The sequence below is a fragment of the Bemisia tabaci genome, chromosome 2 (genome assembly GCF_918797505.1).
Source record: "Bemisia tabaci chromosome 2, PGI_BMITA_v3".
NCBI lineage: Eukaryota > Metazoa > Arthropoda > Insecta > Hemiptera > Aleyrodidae > Bemisia > Bemisia tabaci.
In genome coordinates this window covers 31,587,619-31,607,515 of record NC_092794.1, presented here as the reverse complement: position 1 = coordinate 31,607,515, position 19,897 = coordinate 31,587,619, and the positions used below count along the sequence as shown (strand labels likewise).

Below are 19,897 nucleotides of genomic sequence, written 5' to 3'. Positions count from 1 at the left end.
TCTAGGCATTATGTTTGTGCACGAGGATGCGATTTTCAAACATTGATCCTGATCTGAGGATCAAAAGAAAAGCAATGCCACATTTCAAACCGCAGGTTCTCAGTGCTGAATTTTTACCCTACCCTAACCCTCCCCCTCCCCGCCGTCCTTTTTGGACGGGCACCGATCGGGAGAGTTTGGCGACAGCCAATGGTGTAAATACGTAATCCGTGTCGCTCTGGAAAGTTAATTTGTTCTTTAAAATTAAGTGCTCCTTTCATGGAACTTCTTGCGCTAATTCGTATCTAGGTGACTCATGGAAAATTGTATCTCTAAGTTTTGAATTAGTATACAAACTAAAAGTGCCTACCAATTTAACACCAGTGTGTCACTGAGCATAACCTCAAAATGCTCATCACAACCACCACAACGCTGCCAAGCCATAGCATCTATATTTTATAATATACAGCTACTATCAATCTTGGAAGCACTATTTCTGACGAACTACCGGACCGATAAGGATGATTTTTACATGTCATCTGTAATAGTTGAAGACGTGCAAAAAGTTATGAAACCCGGAACTCTTAATGTTGTAGAGCTTTTAAAGCTCCTGTAACTTATGTCCAATTTTAGTAGTGTGAGAGATATGTCGTTCCCGCTAGAAACGTCGAGGTGTGGGATGCTACCTGAGTGACTCGAATAAACAATAGAACAATGGAAAACCTCGTGTAAGGTTCCTTATGCTGAGAGTTGAGGAACAGTGCATCGCTCAGGGTTCAGGGTTCAAGGTCCAAGGTATAAGGTTTTTACTCAATTTTTCCTCATTCTTCCGGCTTCGATTGTGGCATTGGTCAATACTTGATTGCTGAATTTCCATTAATATTAACAGCAGATACAAAGTGAGAAGTCAGGCGCTGCGTCGCGTCAGGATGGACCAAATATGATTAACTCTTAACGGTCGTCAGCCGATTTTTTTTTTTTAATTAAGCATTTAAAAATAACATAATAAATAGAAATTTCTCCAGTAACTTATGCTGTCACTAATGTCCTTTCTCAAAGGAAAAGAAGAAAAGAAAAGTTAAATTCAAAATACCGATGTGAAAGAATGTCAAAAAGTACATTTTTTAAAGTTCAGCGAACATTTTCTGTCAAAATATAAAAATGCATGAGAGCTGGATTCGCGGAAAAATATGTGCCAGATTCCACAATCTTTGCTATATATTGCATATCATAAGAGCTTTTTTTGCATACCGATGGCTAAAGTCGAAAACCACGTACCTTGCCCAAGGTGTACCAAGATTTCCGCATCCAATTTAAGATTTCGAAGGGAAAGGAGCCAATTTTATCGCTCTAAATTTTCACAGAATATTCTTCGAGCAGAAGTGAAATCACAGTCGTTTTCAAAACATTTAGCACGTTGATTAGTTTTTCAATAAAAAAAAAGAAAAAGTATGACTAGAAGTATACAACGTCGCAAATTGAGATACATGTTTCTCGAGCTTAGCCGTCAATTTAATGCCTCTATTAATACCAAATCATGTACATCCAGCTATTCCTCTTCATTTACAAATCTGAGTGTTACGTTAAAAAAATTGAAATCTATGCAGCTCAAGCACATTATGGTGTATTAGAATGGAAGAACATTTTTGCTTGTACATATGTACATTGGGCCTGCGACGCGGGCTTAACGGCGCTTAAGCACCGTCCAGGGGGCAGAGCCCCCTAGTTTCCCAATAATATCGAACATTCCCATTCTAGTCATTAATGCCTTCTTTGAAAAAGGATTTTCAATTGCTTTTAAGGCTAATATTTTTCTCTTTCTTGATCAATTTCTCTCCCAAACTCAGTAATTACAAATCCATCAAATTCAACTTTGGGGTTGCTGAACTGGAATTTTTAAAGCTCACATTAAATTTGCGAACAATTTTAACTACTTTATTAGCTTTTTTATCATGTTCTGGCCTTGTTTTGGTTCCTGCTAGTATGTCTCCATTAAATACATTTACTCCTGGAATACCTTTAGACAGATCATGATTTTTCTTTTGAAAACACTTGGCAGCCAATTGATCCCAAATGGTAGGTAATCTTCTATCTTTGAATTCTATAAAGATCAAAAGGTATTTGAAACGTACACAAATACACGATTTGCTAGAGTATTTATCCAATTCAATTTAATAAAATTATCTTCTAAATCAAAGACTTTTCTTCCTGCGAGTTAAGCACCTATTCCGTCCATTGGAGGGATGTTAAAGTTTTGCAGCACCAAACATTTATTTAGATTTCTGGGATCTAAACACAGGCTGAGATCATCATCTGTTCACGTATTAAGAGATTACTCACACGTGTTAAGTTTTCATTTCCTGGAACTTTATATACAACATCATTTCTCTCAAGATTGTCAAGCTTCTGTGTAAGTTCATCAAATAAAAGTAAAGGATATAATATGGTGGGTCTATGCTTAGATCCATGTCCGACCTAACCCCTTATAATGTACCTGGAGTTTTCGCTTTACCGGGAAATCCATCCATGTTTTTCAATAAAAACTACTTTTTCAGATTTGTAATCAACTGTCTCTTTATCAATTGAATCAACATTGCAAGGCACTAAATAAAGTTCTTTTCAAGCTTTCATTCCTAGTAAGGCGCTCATGTCTTGGTTATCAAGTATATTTAAGTATATTTAAGTGCTGTACATACAAAACAGCATCTAAATATATGAAATTAATAGATGTAAAGAAGATATTCAACAATCATTAGCAATAAAGAAGGAGAGGTATAACAATATATACAGGGTGGCCCAGACCCACCGCACCAGGCCTTTTTTTCGGTTAATTTGGGTCGCACGAAGTCCGGGATTGCGGGGATGAATAGGGAATCGACCCCAAGGAATCATGGTCCCAAAGCCCCCCCGGCGTCCCATGGGGGGTAAAAGGGGGGTCCGTACTTCAAAAGTTAGGGTGTATGTCAAAATTTTGAAATTATTTCATCGGAATCAGAATGTACGGAAAATTTTAACTTAAATCGACACCAAGGAATCCAAAATCGGCCCATTCGTGTCCAAAATACCGACCCCTAAAGGTGGGGGACAGAGCCCCCTTTCAAAAAAATTCAAGTTCGTTAAAGTGACGTGTAGACTCGGAAAAAATGTGTATTCATGGGTAATCGACCCCAAGGAATCCTAATTTGAGGGTCCCGTTGTCCTCAGAGATTTTTCTGATAGGGCACAGGGGTAACCTCCACACCGGTAAAATTTAAAAGTTTAGAGTCCCCCTGTGCCCCATCAGAAAAGTCTCTGAGGACAACGGGACCCTCAAATTCGGATTCCTTGGGGTCGATTACCCATGAATACACATTTTTTCCGAGTCTCCCTGTCAATTTAACGAACTTGAATTTTTTTGAAAGGGGGCTCTGTCCCCCACCTTTAGGGGTCGGTATTTTGGACACAAATGGGCCGATTTTGGATTTCTTGGTGTCGATTTCAGTTAAACTTTTCCGTACGTTCTGATTCCGATGAAATAATTTCAAAATTTTGACATAAACCCTAACTTTTGAAGTACGGACCCCCCCCCCCCCTTTACCCCCCAAGGGGCGCCAGGGGGGCTCTGGGACCATGAAATTCGGATTTCTTAGGGTCGATTCCCTACTCATCCCCGCGATCCTGGACTTCGTGCGACCCAAATTAACCGAAAAAAAGGCCTGGTACGGTAGGTCTGGGCCACCCTGTATATTAATCATTAGCAATTGAGAAGGAGAGGTAGAATAATATACATAGAGAAAAGAGTATAATTAATAATATTTAAGTGCTATACATACAAAATAGCATTTAAATATATTAAATTAATAGATCTAAAGAAGATATGTAACAATCATTAGCAATAGAGAAGGAGAGGTAGAATAATCTTTAATCAGTTAGGAAAAAGCCATAAGTCCCTTCCGTACCAAAAGAAGTAGTACACTGTAATTTTGGTGTTTCTGTCGGTTTTAAATTTTGTATTGCCAATTCCTTTGAGGATTCCATTAGTTGCCTTTGATGGGATGTTGATCAATTTAAAAGTTGTATGAGGCAACATATTCACTTTACCACCGGTATCTAATTTAAAATCGGCTGTGACATTATGAACATGAAAAGATTTTTCTCGCTCTTTCTTTCCCGTAGCTAAACGGTGCTGAACACTAAATTCAGAGGGAAATGGACGGCTTTTATTCGATTTAAAGAATTAAGTTCAAACTTAGTAATAGCCAAGGTAGGCTCTCGTAAACTTTCAGGCTCTCACACTCGCGTCTCACTTTCACTCTTACCCACGTTCTACAGGCATTCTCAAGGCTTTTGTAGGATCGATACTCAAACAAAAGTACGTTAAAGAACTTGGTTACTTTGACTGCGCCATGTTACACAGTGAAAAATAGGGAAGGTAAATGACGATAACCAACAAGTACGGAGAAAGACAGGATGTATTCGTGAAGAGCAAATGAACAACTGCGATCTGTCACAGGGTGCATGACGTCATGCATGTTGTGGTGTTGCCAAAGGCAGAACTTAACATACAGCACTATTCATTTTAAGTCATTCCCGCTTCGTTTGTAAAGTCATGGGTATGAAGGGGGGTCATCTAAAAAGTGAATATCTGCACCTATTTGGTAAAAAAGCCCTCTTTCTTGAATTGAATTAGTTGTGTTCACACAAATATCGCACCATATATGGACTGTGAAGCTTCAGAGCTGTGTAACTTGATTCCATTGCTTCAAAATTGCTACTCATGTTCTATTTTTTGAATATACTATTATTTGACATTTTCATGTGAATTTTCAGGAAAATTTTTGTACGGGCAAAAAATTCACACAAAATTTTGGATCATGAAGATCATTTTAGCCATTCGATGTTCAAAAATCTGCATTGTTACCATGTATGAGACATGATTTATCAGTTGCACTATCGACATTGACCGAAATTAATCTTCCTGTTCAGGCGTCACTATCAGAAATGCAAGATTTAATTTTCAAGGGCATAGAGTGAGTGCTGTTTCTTCATTGGAATGAAGAGCTTTAATTAAAGTCTGAGAAGAGTCAACGGAGTACCCTTAGTTAACTTGGATGTCAGGAAGGGAGGGCAAAAGTGACTTCTGAAGATGTGTGACTTACAGCATATATACAGAGTCTGCAAGAATTGTCTATCAGATGAGGAAAAATGTATACTATTTTTGAGATCAGCTCTGGAAAGTGCCCAGCAATCAATTTAAAAAACCGTTGCGACATGATTTTTATGTATTTATTCTTTTCATTGTTTTTACACTTTTATACCGAGTTTGTTCAAGAAGATATTTCTTTAGGTCTTTTAATGACATATTGAATTTTCTCAAAAATGTTGAGTTTTTTATTATTTTTCTGGAGAGAGTATTTTCGTGCTTCCAACAGAAAAATGATGCATCAAATAGCTGATTTTTTCTCACTATTTCATTCTATAAATTTCAGGGTCATCTAGGAGATCAAGACTTTTACACTGTCTTAGGCATGGAGTATCCTGAATTAATTAAAATTTTACCATGTGGCTGGAACCGTCAGCTATGTAGTTGGTGGACGAATCATGGTTATAAAGATATTTCTGCGCAGTTTGCCAAGTGCAATACATCAACATATGTCTATCATGGGAATTGCAATACCCGTATACCTTTAGTGTAAGCGTCATAAAATTCTGAAAAACTTCAACATCGCGGCGGTAAAATGGCGAGAATTTGGTATCATGCACAGTTTTTGATGGATTCGCATGAAACTTGGTGCCCTGGTGGTTTCTGGCTTGAAAAAAGTGACTCTTTCGCATTAAATTTGTGTAATGCTAACTACTTTCAAAATTGCGGCCGAGTTTAATGCGAATCCATCAGTAAGCGTGCGTAATACCAAGTTCCCGCCATTTTTCCGTTGCGATGTTGAAGTCTGTCAGATTTTAAGAATCCACTGAAAGGTACGTCTTTTTCGTGCCGAAATACTTCCGGATACCAAGTCTCAAGCAAATCCACAGAAAAGCAGCCTAAATATCTATTTCCGGCTCTAGGTCGCCTTCTTGACCTCCTTCATTTTGAAAAGAACTGATTTCCCGGTTAAATTTTGCCAGAATCGTTTTTCTCGTCCCCAAGAACCCCCGATTACTGTGTTATCCTAGTCCGTCAATAAAAACGGAGATGCCAAACTTCCATTATCTTGAACTTAGACTGGCCGTCAAAATCAACGATTTGACCTGCGGTTTGAGTCAAATTTTTTATTTTTTATTGCGTTTCGCATGAAGTGTCACAAAGGGGGGGAGGGTTGCCATTTGAAAAACGGAAGTTACCCCCCGCCTTCTCAGAGGGAGTCACCTCCCGAAAGAGGTTGTCCCAGTTTCCATAGGGAATGGCCGCAAGAGTTTTTCCATCCATACTTTCAGGAATCATAACGTATCATCGGAAAAGCCTAAATCCGGTGTCATTTTTCGTCTAGCCCCCCAGGGGGAGGGGGGGTAGGGGGTCAAAGGTCGAACGCTCCGACCGCTATAACTTTTGAACGAATCATCGAATCAACTTGATCTTGGACTCAAATTAAAGCTCTTAACGAGACCTTTCATTTGATGTATAGTAGTGTCTATTTTTGGTAATTTTTCAACGTAAAAAAAATCATTTTTTGATTTTTCGAGCCTAAAAAATTCAGTTTTTCGGGGTTTTCTCTAATTTAGAACGCATGAATCATTACAAAAACCAATTTATATGAAAGTCCTTGATTCAAGCTTTAAAACGAGCTATCGTTGAACTTTGGAAAATGAATGGTTCAAAAGTTATGACCGTTCAAAGTTGGCGTGGCGCGCTATTTTCGAAGCGCGCGGAGTGTATACTCGCGTGCCACCCCTCCCTACCTTTCCCCCTGGGGCCCGCTTCAGTTGATAACGGATACAGAAAGGTTCAAAGCTCCTTCCACCTAAAGAATGACCCGTCATTAGTGTTAAATTACTTTTATTTCTAACGAAAAAAGGGAAATAAAAATAAACTAAATGCTAATAAACGATAAGACGCTGGCATACATTATTTTTTCGCCCCCCCCCCCCTCCATGATTTAATATTTGATATAGCCAAATCAAGCCTCTCATAAAATAATATAGATAAGATCTCATAAAATAAGAAATAGATCGGAGAGAGGTGAGGGAGAGATATTCAGTAGTAAATGCGTGTTCAAGTGCTGGTCGGCTAGTTGCGTACCACACCCTATGAATATTATCTTCAGCTTTTGAGTGTATTTTGTGGTAAAAGAAGCTTGATTTGGCTACATCAAATATTAAATCATGGAGGGGGGGGGGGCGAAAAAATAATGTATGCCAGCGTCTTATCGTTTATTAGCATTTAGTTTATTTTCTTTTCCCTTTTTTCGTTAGAAATAAAAGTAATTTAACACTAATGACTGGTCATTCTTTAGGTGGAAGGAGCTTTGAACCTTTCTGTATCCGTTATCAACTGAAGCGGGCCCCAGGGGGAAAGGTAGGGAGGGGTGGCACGCGAGTATACACTCCGCGCGCTTCGAAAATAGCGCGCCACGCCAACTTTGAACGGTCATAACTTTTGAACCATTCATTTTCTAAAGTTCAACGATAGCTCGTTTTAAAGCTTGAATCAAGGACTTTCATATAAATTGGTTTTTGTAATGATTCATGCGTTCTAAATTAGAGAAAACCCCGAAAAACTGAATTTTTTAGGCTCGAAAAATCAAAAAATGATTTTTTTTACGTTGAAAAATTACCAAAAATAGACACTACTATACATCAAATGAAAGGTCTCGTTAAGAGCTTTAATTTGAGTCCAAGATCAAGTTGATTCGATGATTCGTTCAAAAGTTATAGCGGTCGGAGCGTTCGACCTTTGACCCCCTACCCCCCCTCCCCCTGGGGGGCTAGACGAAAAATGACACCGGATTTAGGCTTCTCCGATGATACGTTATGATTCCTGAAAGTATGGATGGAAAAACTCTTGCGGCCATTTCCTATGGAAAATGGGACAACCTCTTTAGTCCTGACCAAAAAGTTGCCATTTCTGACCGAGGAACATCCCCAAAATTTCAAATTTCTGTGTAAATTAGGAATGAAGATACTAGACCACTTTTGGATAACCCTGTTATCCTGATTAAGATGAGATTTAAAATCGAACTTTGTATACGCCAATCTCGAAAGGAGCAGTTCTGAAAAGTTCTTTTTCCGGCAATTCAACACATACATAGGTTGTCCCAAAAGTACTGCACGTTTTTTTTTTTTGGACGAACGGTAGTAGATATCAAAATGCGATTTGTTTAGTCTTAAAGACCGGCCAATTACCGATGAAACAAGACAAATCCGAGCTCTTAAAGTCAAAAATTGACCAAGTTGCAGTGTTTTGAAAATGACTTGTAGAAGGGACCCCTACAGGATTTTCAGATTCTTTTCTGGAAAAAAAACAACGAGTTGATTGGTTTTTTTTTTTTTTTTTGACGGTAGCAGATATCAAAATGCGGTTTGTGTAATCTTAAATAGAGTACCTTTATAGACAGAGTATGGCCATTCGTATCTTTTTACTACAGGAAAACTGTTCCGCTTTTTGATTGGTCAACGAGTTTTTAGGCTTCATGATGCTCTTAGGGCCGTAAATAAACAAACAAGATGGCGGCTCACCGTAACATCGATGAGAAGCTAAATTTGACAAAAATTTCAATTATGCGGCAGTAACAATTTAAACGAGCATATCTACGAATAGCACACGAAAAACACATGAAAACATTGTTAAATTGCCTTTCACCTTTATCACAGGAGGATGTAAGATGTGCATAACCTCAATCTTGCTTGCTGATAACGGCCATCTTGTTTGTTTATTTACGGTCCTGAGAGCATCGTGTCAGCCTATTCGCTCGCGGCCAATGAAAAACCGGAACAGAAATGGCCATACTCTGTCTGTAAAGGTACTCCAATCTTAAAGACCAAGTAATTACCAATAAAACAAGACAAATCCGAGCTCTCTAAGTCAAAAAATGACCAAGTTACAGTGTTTTGAAAATGACTTGTAGAGGTGACCCCTCCAGGATTTTTAGCTTCTTTTCTGGAGAAAACAAAGATTTGATTAATCAAAAATTCTACAGAGAAATCGTCGCGATCGAATGAAGTTGGCAACATGGTATCAGCCCGGACCTTGCACCCTGCGATTTTTGGTTATTCCCTACGTTGAAAAAGGGCTTAAGAGGCAGGAAGTTTAACTCCATCAACGAGATAAAAAGTGCTGTTGAAACTTTCTTAAAGAACATCAGGCAAGAGGAATTCGAAAAAAACATGTTTGAAGAAGTGGGAAGAACGGTTGCGGCGCTGTGTGGCAAGTGATAGAAGGTATTTTGAGAAGGAAACTAGTGTCCAGTGGTCCAGTGAAGGAGAGTAAATGCTAGTAATCTTGGTAAGATTCTGCAAAATTTGTTTAATAAAACCACTTGAATCCTTAATTCTTTGTTTTTTTTCCAGAAAAGAAGCTGAAAATTCTGTAGGGGTCCCTTCTACAAGTCATTTTCAAAACACTGTAACTTGGTCATTTGTTGACTTAGAGAGCTCGGATTTGTCTTGTTTTATTGGTAATTGCTCGGTCTTTAAGACTACACAACCCGCATTTTGACATCTGCTACCGTTCGTCCAAAAAAAAAAAAAAAACGTGCAGTACTTTTGGGACAACCCATGTATTATGATAAGGAGAAGTGGCTCTGACGCTGAGTCAAAGATGCGGAGCGTGCAGAGCGGAGGTTTTGAACTGACTCTACAGGTGCTAGACGAGGAAAAACGAGCTTGCTCTTTCACTACACTCTGCGTGTGAAACTTCCAGAGAATGCAATTTTCAGGCCTGATTTTCTCAAGATCGGAACTTCGAAAGTTCGATTTTAAAACCTCATCTTACTCAGGAGATCATATAGGTATAACCGTTGAATGGTAAAACATATCGACGGTGAAACTACCAAACCACGTATCTCGGTTTGCGACGTCGCAGACTTCCTGTCATACATTATTTTTTAAATAGAAAACTACTCAAGGTCAATTCGTGAAAACTTACATGATTTTTCCTCTTTGTGCAGAGAAAAATCTGTGAAAACTGTAAGGAATGATATTGATTTGATCTCCTTAAAAAAAAATAAAATGTGAACGGAGATTTTTAAACACCGCAAACGAGATACGTGGTCTGGTAGTTTCACCGTCGATATCATATGAAACAATCTTGAAATTTTTCCTGCGCCATTGCATAGTCCTGTGGCAAACCTGAAGTTAGATATTTTAAAGAGAAAGAACCTCCAACTACTTAACGTATGTGTCGATCAAGCAAGTGAATAAAATAAGTGTTCGATCTAAGGATCCTAGTTTTGTAGAATTCAGTTTTAAGGATAATTTTTTGTGACAGTCTTTTTTGGAATCATGGCTTGAGGTTATAATTTTGTTCTCAGATTAAATAATATATTTATTAATCCAAGAAGTGTGCCGTTTCAAACTTTCATTGAATCTCACAAACATACTGTGAATCTTTCCGACTGGCGACTTGAATGGTCAATCGTTGGAATTCGGCGGTTAGGTAACCCCGAATCTCCTTCGGGGCCGTGTGCGTGATTGGGAATCGAGCTCGTACAACAAAGATGGCGGCGCATTGTGCGCGGGTGTTTTGAACTTACGGAGTGCGAGGGAGATCCACCCCCTTGAACGGACTTGAGGCAAACATTTAAATATTTTTATCATCAAGTTAATGGGCCTGCTGCAAGGTGCGGGGATTTGCAAATTGATGCCTGATTCCTATGGCAAATTTGTCGAAAAGAACAATGGCTCTACTAAAAAAACTTGAAATGACCTCTCAAACTCAAAAAAAGCTGTTTTTGGAACCGACCCATTCAAAACGGTCACTTTCACACGGTAACGGATCCGTCATACTTGTGACGTGAAATGGTGCGACAGACCTGGTCTTTTCATCACTTACAATGTATTTCCTGTAAGGAATTGGCAGCCGCTTTTCAAATGCAAATATCGAGTCAATCTATGGTTTTTTGAACAAAATGGAAATCAGAAATGGATTCCTCGTACGTTTAACTGGTTAAAACCTTCATTAGACAAATAAGAACCGACGGGATGAACCCTATTTCTAGGGAAGACTGTAGTCAATGGGCGATTGTTTACATCCGCTTAGTGATAACAGACATGGACATCAGCTCAATATTTAGCCATTTTCATGAGTTTTACTCTTTCGTCACTATTTGAAGGTAAGTTTCTTTTGTAAATCAATTGTTTAGTGCCTTAGGATCATGTTAAAAGCTGTAACGGTACGCATTGTTACTTATTAATTCAGAACACACTCTGGCAGTCCAACGCTCAAATCATGGATGTTCTCTCAATGCGTGTAAATCATTCTTGACTCCTCAACAAACTTCTCAATATCATTCAGAACGTTCCCACGTTTTATAAACTTATGTTACTTTAAATTCCTGTGTGTTTTCAATGTAACACTATAGATACAGAAAAATTAATCGATAAGTCTGGTAACCGAAGAAGGATCCTACGTCTACTTTCCTTGCCTCCATCTAAAACATACCAGTCTCCTCATCTCATCAGTATTGTCAAAGGTAAGTTTTTTTTTATGATCAATGATTGATACTATCATTTTGGTGTCCTCAGTGAAACATTAGAGGGTGAAATATTAAGAAATAACAACTGACTTGCCATATCCAGGTTTGAGCGTTGGACTGCCGGAGTATGTTCTGAATCAATAAGTAACAATGTGTACTGTTACAGCTTTTAACATGATCCTAAGGCACTAAACAATTGATTTACAAAAGAAACTTACCTTTAAATAGTGACGAAAGAGTAAAAACTCATGAAAATGGCTAAATATTGAGCTGATGTCCATGTCTGTTACCACTAAGCAGATGTAAACAATCGCCCATTGACTACAGTCTTCCCTAAAAATGGGGTTTATCCCGTCGGTTCTTATTTATCTAATGAAGGTCTTAACCATTTAAACGTACGAGGAATCCATTTCTGAATTCCATTTTGTTCAAAAAATCATAGATTGACTCGATATTTGGATTTGAAAAGCGGCTGCCAATTCCTTACGCGAAAATACATTGTAAGTGATGAAAAGACCAGGTCTGTCATGGGTCTGTCGTACCATTTCACGTCACAAGTATGGCGGATCCGTTACCGCGTAAAAGTGACCGTTTTGAAAATCCGAATGTTGAGGCGTTTTTAAGTTGACTGTTTGGGGGTTTCCGGTGATCAAAAAACTCCGGGAAAATTCCTGTGACATCGGGAGCCTTAGTTCTTTCGATCAAAGCAATTTAAAAAAAAAAAAAAAAAAAAAAATGGTGCAACAGGCTCATTATAATTCCTGATAGTCAAGTGAAGGACGTTTTCTCCCGTTAAGAAAAACGCTGCAGTTTCGCCGTTTATCATTGCATTGTAGGAGAGAAAAAACAGCAGCCAGAAGAATGAGTCTTCAGCAACCGTCCTCAGGATCCATTTTTTCTTTTCAAAGATTTTTTGTCATCATCACTTATCAGGGATGCAATATGAAATTTAAGTACCGCATGAAAGTTCACAGACTTCTCAGAAGTATTGCATTCCACCCGCAAAATTATCTCAAAATAAACGGAAGGGTTTGACTCTCATCTTGTTTAATATTGAGATTTTACTGATTATGGCCTACATTTACTGGCCTGACATTTTATGGCCTGACATTTTATGGCCTACTGAGTATATTGCAGAAGTTCCACAAAATTTCATGAAATTTTAGCATATATGAAATTGCATGCAATTTTGCATATCTGTTCATTATGGAGCCCATTCAGCACGCTATCAAGACTGAAGCTGCTTTTAAAAGTTCAAAAGCAGGAGAGGGGTTGGGCCTCTATGATAGGAACATATTTTCCCAAATTAAAATTTATCGAAGGGAGGAGTAAAATTAAAATTTCCATCTTTCAATCGCCATGAGCAATATTGGTTGATTATTGCTGTATTTACTAGGTACTCTTAATTGGAGCTGATCATCATTTTTTCATCATTGAAATTGATAAAGATTGTGTTTCAGAGGGTAAAAATTCTCACTAATCAGGCAAATAGGGATTGTCCCCTCCCCCCTTATTTAGTGAGAGTACGAGAATTTTTCTGGGACAATTTTGGTCAATTTCGAGGCTTCATCACTGATTTTCAGCAGCGCCCAACTCCCTCCCCGCAGGCACAAGACCTCTCCTGTCAGATTCCCCAGGTCCAGCTGAAATAGTACAGCGTCATTTAATCATTCAATCTAATCTTTCAAATCTACGTTTAGTCGTACGTCTGGTAGACTTCAGACTTCAATACTTGTCTGTTACGCATTTGCAAACATTTGTTTTTTTTTTTTTTTGTAACCTAACCTAATTGTTGCTCCTGTCGTGTTACGAATTTCACTGATGGCGTACCTTAGGAACTCCTTATCTATGGTTTCTAGATCGTTGGTCGCCAGTCGGCAAAACTAGTGTATCTTTATAGACAGAGTATGGACATTCGTATCTTTTTACTACAGGATATCTGTGCCGCTTTTCGGTTGGTCAACGAGTTTGTAGGCTTTATGATGCTCATGCGGCCGTAAATAAACAAACAAGATGGCGGCTTACCGTAACATCGATAAGAAGCTAAAATTTGACAAAAATTTCAATTATACGGCGGTAACAGTATAAACTAGCATATTTCCGAATAACACACCAAAAACACATGAAAACACTGTTAAATTGCCTTCCGCCTTTATCACAGTAGGATGTAAGATGTGCATAACCTCAAACTTGCTTGCTGATAACAGCCATCTTATTTGTTTATTTACGGCCGTAAGAACATCGTGTCAGCCCTGCCGTGACAGCGAAGAGAGCCGTAAGTGCAAAAATAAAGTTTTGAGAAAATGGGCCTAGAAGCTTCTGAGTGGAACATTTTATTAAAAAAAGCCTCTGTTCTTTGTTAAATCGCAACCGATCATTCGATAGACTCTTAGAAATCATTTGGGGGATTGAAACTCGTCCGATTTTATTTTAAAGTACATGAAAAAGGTAAAATTCAGTTCCATGTTAGGTTAGTATTTGGCAAGACAGCCTTAAGTGCTATCTTCTGCGTGCTTTTGTGGTAGCGTGTTGGACACACAGCAAACCCATTTTCAGGTTAGAAATCGGCAGATGAGGGCGGCATTCCTCTTGAAATCACTGTTTTCATTGGCTCTTATGCACCTACGGCTGTCTTGAAAAAAACTGTGTTATTTTTTGTGGACTTACGGCTTTTTCATACGTCTCGTTTTCATTAAATTAGGATGAATTTTGCTGTTTTAGCCGTCTCAGTAATTTCATATAAAAGAGTTTAGACGAATTTTGAAGAAAACTCAATTTTGAAAATTTTGCACTTACGGCTCTCTTCACTACCACGGCAGAGCCTATTTTCTGGCGCCCAAAAAGAAACCGGCACAGAAATGGCCATACTCTGTCTATAAAGGTACTGTAGGCAAAACCCACATACCGTTAGGGAATCTTCTTAAGACAACAGGAAAACATTGTTTTAACAATGCCCAAGTACAGCGCTGTAGGCTTTAAGCATGCATGAAGAATTGTCTGCAACCTTCACATGCATATAAAAGTTTCATTCTGAATGCATCTGCTGAACCTGAACCTTCTCTCCCCGGCAGTCTTGTACCGGCACTCATTAGAGCTCAAAATTTATGACTCAAACTGAAATTTTTGAACATATGGCGTTGTTTTCTCGCAGAACAATATAGACCCAGCTCTACTTTACCTTCTTGTCACTTACAGTTTGGGCCACGTTTTATGATGTTTTTATCTTGTTAATGTAAAATCAACACTCATACTTATTCCAAGTAAATTAGGAATTTTAGTATTTTATATCCCACAAAAAAACCCTTGGGAAGGTGCCATTTAGACGGTAATAAACCAGAGAACTTGACCGTCCCGATTTTACAGACAAACATATGAGGACATATATGTAACAATGGCGGTCGCTGACATCCGCCATTTCTAGGGCAAACGCTTTTTTCAAAACCTAAAGCCTCCAAGGATGCCTGTGCAAAATTTCAGACTTCCAGCATAATTTTTCGGCGAGATATGAACTGAAAAACATGTTATTTGTAAAAAGAGCGGAAGTGAGAATCCACTGTTTTTCCCTGCCGGCGCGGCAGGACACTGTGGAGATTCGAACCCACTTGCGATAACTGCCCGACCACCGGCCATGGGCTGTAGCATGACACTCAAATTATACGTATCGGGACTGTCTCGACAGAATTGTTGAATTTTTGACTGATTTTAGAATTTGTTCCTTGTTTTTGTTGTAAAAGTTACAAACGGTTTAGTTTCTTGTTCAATTTTGTTAAATGACTCAGCATTGACTTACTTTTGGTTCATTTCAATCGTTTCACCAGCCTTACCCTTCCTGAAAACTTTGTTTCATGCATAAAAAAGTGTTTGCAGTAAAAATAGCGGATGTCACATTTTTTTCAAATCGCTGTTACTCCTTCAATTTTTCACTTACATAGATCGTAAAACGTGTGATTTTCACCGGAAGAGTTGCTCTTCCTGAAAATCTTTGTATTATTGTAATGGTCTTGGGGATGGGGAAATAGCCCAACTCACGATGACGTCTAGAATGCCCTAAGGTGGCGATCACCGGCAAGTACGCATGTACGTAACTGACCACTCTTTGGCCGCTTGGCCGCCGCTATATAGCGGTGCCCAAAAGCTCTAACCCTGACGCGGCACGCGCCAACCAAAGCACCTGCCTGCGATCACCTCGGAAGTACGCGATCTCTCACGTATGTCCGAGGTGCTCCCAACAGAGGCGTACAACTAGAGTGCGTCTCTGCTACATTATTAATAATTTATTATAATATATTATAATCTATTACATTATATTTATTAAATTAAGTAAAGACCAGTCACGTGACGTCCTTACCAGTTTGCGAAGAAGGCCGCAATATTCAAATTTTAGCCAAATGTAAGGACCGGGAACGATATTGAAGTTGGAACATGTTTCAACGTAATTGCAACAAGTTCCAACAATGATAGCTCCTTCGGGGGAAAGGAAGCTCCTTCGTCCTGAGCTATTACCACCTGATCATCAGCAAAGTACAGAGCATAAAGGGTGCCATGTTCCCGTAGCGGGACGCCCACTCCTGTGCAGCATCTTTTCCATTCCTTTAAACCTTCTTCAAGGTCCACTTTAAATAAGGTTGGCGACAAACAACATTCTTGTTTAAGTCCCTTAGTACCTAATTAAAAACCCCAACGATAACTCCCCATGTGATTTAACCCTAGAAAAAGCCCCATTATACAATTCTTTAATCGCACTAATTAGTCCCCCACTAAAATCCTTTTTGTTTAAGGCTACCCAAAGCTTCATCAATGGCACGCTATCGTAAGCTTACTGGAGATCCACAAACATTAGATGTAATACCTGGCCTTCTCTCTTCTTTCTCTCGATCACGCGAATGATGGTAAATAAGTGATCAATCGTTGACCGACCGGCTCTGAAACCTGCTTGCTCTTCCGCTTTATGTTCTTGCCACTCCTCTTCGATTTTTGCTTTCAGAATTTTTCCATACACTTTGCTTAGGGTACCTGCAACCGACAGTCCTCTATGGTCATCACACTCATATTTTCTACCCTTCTTCTTATATATAGGTGACACCCAAGATCTTTCCATTCTGTCGGTACCTTTCCACCGGCCAAGCAATCTTGCAGCAGGTCTGTCAAACACTGCAACAGCTTGCAGGTCCCACACTTGATCAACTCTACAGGAACGTTTCCCGGACCCGGAGCTTTATCGTTCTTCAGCTCTCGTACGGCCTTTACCACGTCCTCCATCTGAATCTCCAAGTTATTATTATCGTTAGTATACTCCAAGCTTACACCTCCATCTTGAAATTCAGGTTGCCTTTCTGTCAGTAAATTTTTAAAATAACCCTCTAGTTTATCAATGGATATCGGAGATATTAAAACACGCTTCATGTCCCTTCGCAGCCGCCCTTTCAGCAACTTCCAGCTCTCAGTAGTTTTCCTTCCTCCTATGTAAGTGTCTATTTTGTTACAGCTCCTCCTCCACGATTCGTTCTTATTCTTAGTGATCCCTGCTAAAAATTTCTCATCGGAATTTCACTCAGGCTGTTTTGGGCAGGGGAATAATTCCCCTGACAGGTGGCTCTCATGAGAAGTGGCTACCATGGGAAGCTCCCTAGTCCGTGCCCAAAATGCCGTCTCCACTAGCAGAGCCATAGAAGAAAAAGATTAAGGATTAAACGCGAAAATTAATTCGTACTATTGCCGTGACATGTTTTAGACATGAAAGAAATTCTTTGCTACTGTGCAAACCTCGGTCTACAGTGCGGTCATTCCCAAGCGGTCTCCCATCTAAGTACTAACTACGCCCGACGTTACTTAACCCTCGTGATCGCCCGAGTGCCGCTGCCGTGGATCTCCGGAGGCTCACGTGTGTTCGAGGGAAAAGCAAGCATAAACATCCCCAGCGCCGCGCCGCGTTGTTTTCATGATGGAAAGCAACGATATTCTTGAAAATTTCTACATTTCGCAGTTTCAAAGAAACAAAAATAATAAAAAATTCGATCAATTTTTGGAAAGAAAGAAGTGGATAACACATGGATCAAAATAAAAAAAGTCTATATAGTTATGAAAACGAGGAAATATAAATGAATGAAATTGAATCAAATTGAATGAAATAAAATAAACAATAAAATTAAATAAATTAACCTAAATAAATAAATAAATAAATACATTGAATAGATTGTAATAAATAAATAAATGAACAAAATAAAAAACGATTATTGTAAATAAATAAATTAAATAAAATAAAGTAGATTAAAATAAACAATTCATAAGTAGAATAAAACGTATTTTCATAAAGAAATAAAATATGTTAAATTATTTATATAAAATAGTAGTAGTGTATCGAATTTATTTGGCACCATAGCATCTTTTTGGCTATAACGCACCTGAAAAATATTATGAAAATAAATCAATAAATAAAATAACAATAAATTTAAAAAATCAATAAACAAAATAACAATAAATTAAAAAAATCAATAAATACCTAAAAGAATCAAAAAATAAATAAAATGGATTGAAAATTAAATAAAGTAAAAAAATAAAAAAACAACCGATAAGACGGAAGTCCGCCAACCGAACCTTAAAAGCTACGGGACGCGCGGGGACGGAGGGACAGGACTGGAGATCCCCAGACTCCCATGGGTGCACAGGTGACCCCCTATTCATTTCCTTGGGAGCACAAGGGATCCCCTGTCATTCCTTGGGGAGCACAGGGGCTTTCCTTACTATTCCTCAGGGAAGCAGATGTGATCTCGTGTGCAGCCCCAGGGAAATATATTTATCAGGGTATAGGTAACTTATAAAGCATCTAAAGTAGATAAAGACGCAGTGTTTTGTCGCACCGTATCCGTTCTTAAGTTCAGCGACGTCTTTATAGGACGCTGTAAGGTCCTGTATGCATTTCTCATGAATATAGTTCTGTGCTGCTCCACTGTGGTGGACTGCAGTCACATATGGGCCCGTGGCATTTTCCCGGAAGTTCAATGATGATCACCGGGACACCGTGAGAGGTCCCGCGAGAGCACATATACAGGTCACATATACACTCTCATGGGAGCGCACGGGTCACATGTTAGCTCCCAGGGGAGCTCACGGGCTCCCCTGTCCATTCCCCAGGGGAGCACATATGATGTCGTGTCATTCCCCTGAGAGCACATGTGATCACATGTCATTCCCCTGGGAGCGCATGTAATCACATGCCGTTTCCGCGAGAGCACATGTGATCACATGTCATTCCCATGAGAAATTTTTAGCAGGGCCTTTGCACCAAGCCTTTGCACCTGCGTCTTAGATTTTCTATACGCCTCTTTGTCTTTTGCTTTGTTAAAGGAAAGGAACTGATGGTACTTTTTCCGTTTCTCTTGAATCTCCTTCTCAATTTCTTCCTCCCACCAGTTAGGTTTTTTGCTAACTTTTCTATCATCAGCAATACCGAGAGCCTCCATTGCTGCCGAGTGAATACAATCTTTAAGGAACTGTTACCGCTGTTCGGTATCACCATGCCTTCATTCGCCCAACTTCTCATCCAAACGCTTTCCATAAAGCCCTTACCCTTGGATGCTGCAAGCTGTCAATATTATAATTTACAATAATTGACACGATCTTTTTTTTGGTGAACCTGTTCCTGTACTTGCCTGCTCTCCTGCCTCCCTTTCACTGGGAAAGCTATTTTCGCCCCGAAGAAAAAATGATCACTGCCGCAGGAAGGACCTCTCCACACCCTAACTTGCTGTATCTTCATTCCAGAGCCGGATTTAAGTTTTTGCCGCCCGGTATCCGAAAAATTTTGCCTCCCCCCCCCCTCCCGGACTGTGTAATGTCTTATAGAAACACGCGATGCGCACGATGTATAAGTTTCGAAAATACGACAGAAGTGAAATAAGTCTGATTCTCCAATAGTCAGAAAAACGCGCATCTATATGCAGGAGAGTGTTGCAAACAAATATTTTAGGAGGAGGAAATGATTCTCCAAGGACTAAGGAGGAACGAAAAAGGCGAAAATTGAACATAGTAAAAGATTTAATTAAATGTTGATGCTAAAAGTACAAAATCTCGTATTTCCGTCGCGATGTTTTAGAATTTCCGCTTCTATTTTATTTTTCCAAAGAGAAACAAGCAAACTTTATAGCTGAGATTCATAATCATACAGAATATTCTGCTTACAGGGAAAAAATGTCAAGAAATTACTTTGACTACTTTTTCATCGAATGAATAAAGTATCACAGGAAGTCTGGAACGTCGCAAATGGAGATTTGTAGTTTCGCACTTTGGTCATCGATGTACCGGCTGCGATG

General features: G+C 39.1%; 1 protein-coding gene across 5 annotated transcripts in view; it reads left to right on the top strand.

Annotated features, from left to right (window-relative positions):
- Xxylt (Xyloside xylosyltransferase) overlaps window positions 1-19,897 on the top strand; it is a 167,718-nt gene that overhangs the window by 52,898 nt on the left and 94,923 nt on the right. Inside the window, exon 4 of one of the 5 annotated variants that reach the window (XM_072297139.1) lies at window positions 16,665-16,946. The exons of 1 other annotated variant lie outside the window; for it this stretch is intronic. In XM_072297139.1, the coding sequence (XP_072153240.1) occupies window positions 16,665-16,931 (267 nt within the window). In that variant the 3' untranslated portion in view covers window positions 16,932-16,946. Of the gene's footprint in view, window positions 1-5; window positions 2,543-4,788; window positions 4,965-5,447; window positions 10,454-16,664; window positions 16,947-19,897 lie in introns of those variants that run through there. 3 more of the 5 variants (XM_019052956.2, XM_072297142.1, XM_019052957.2) reach the window with 3 other exon arrangements.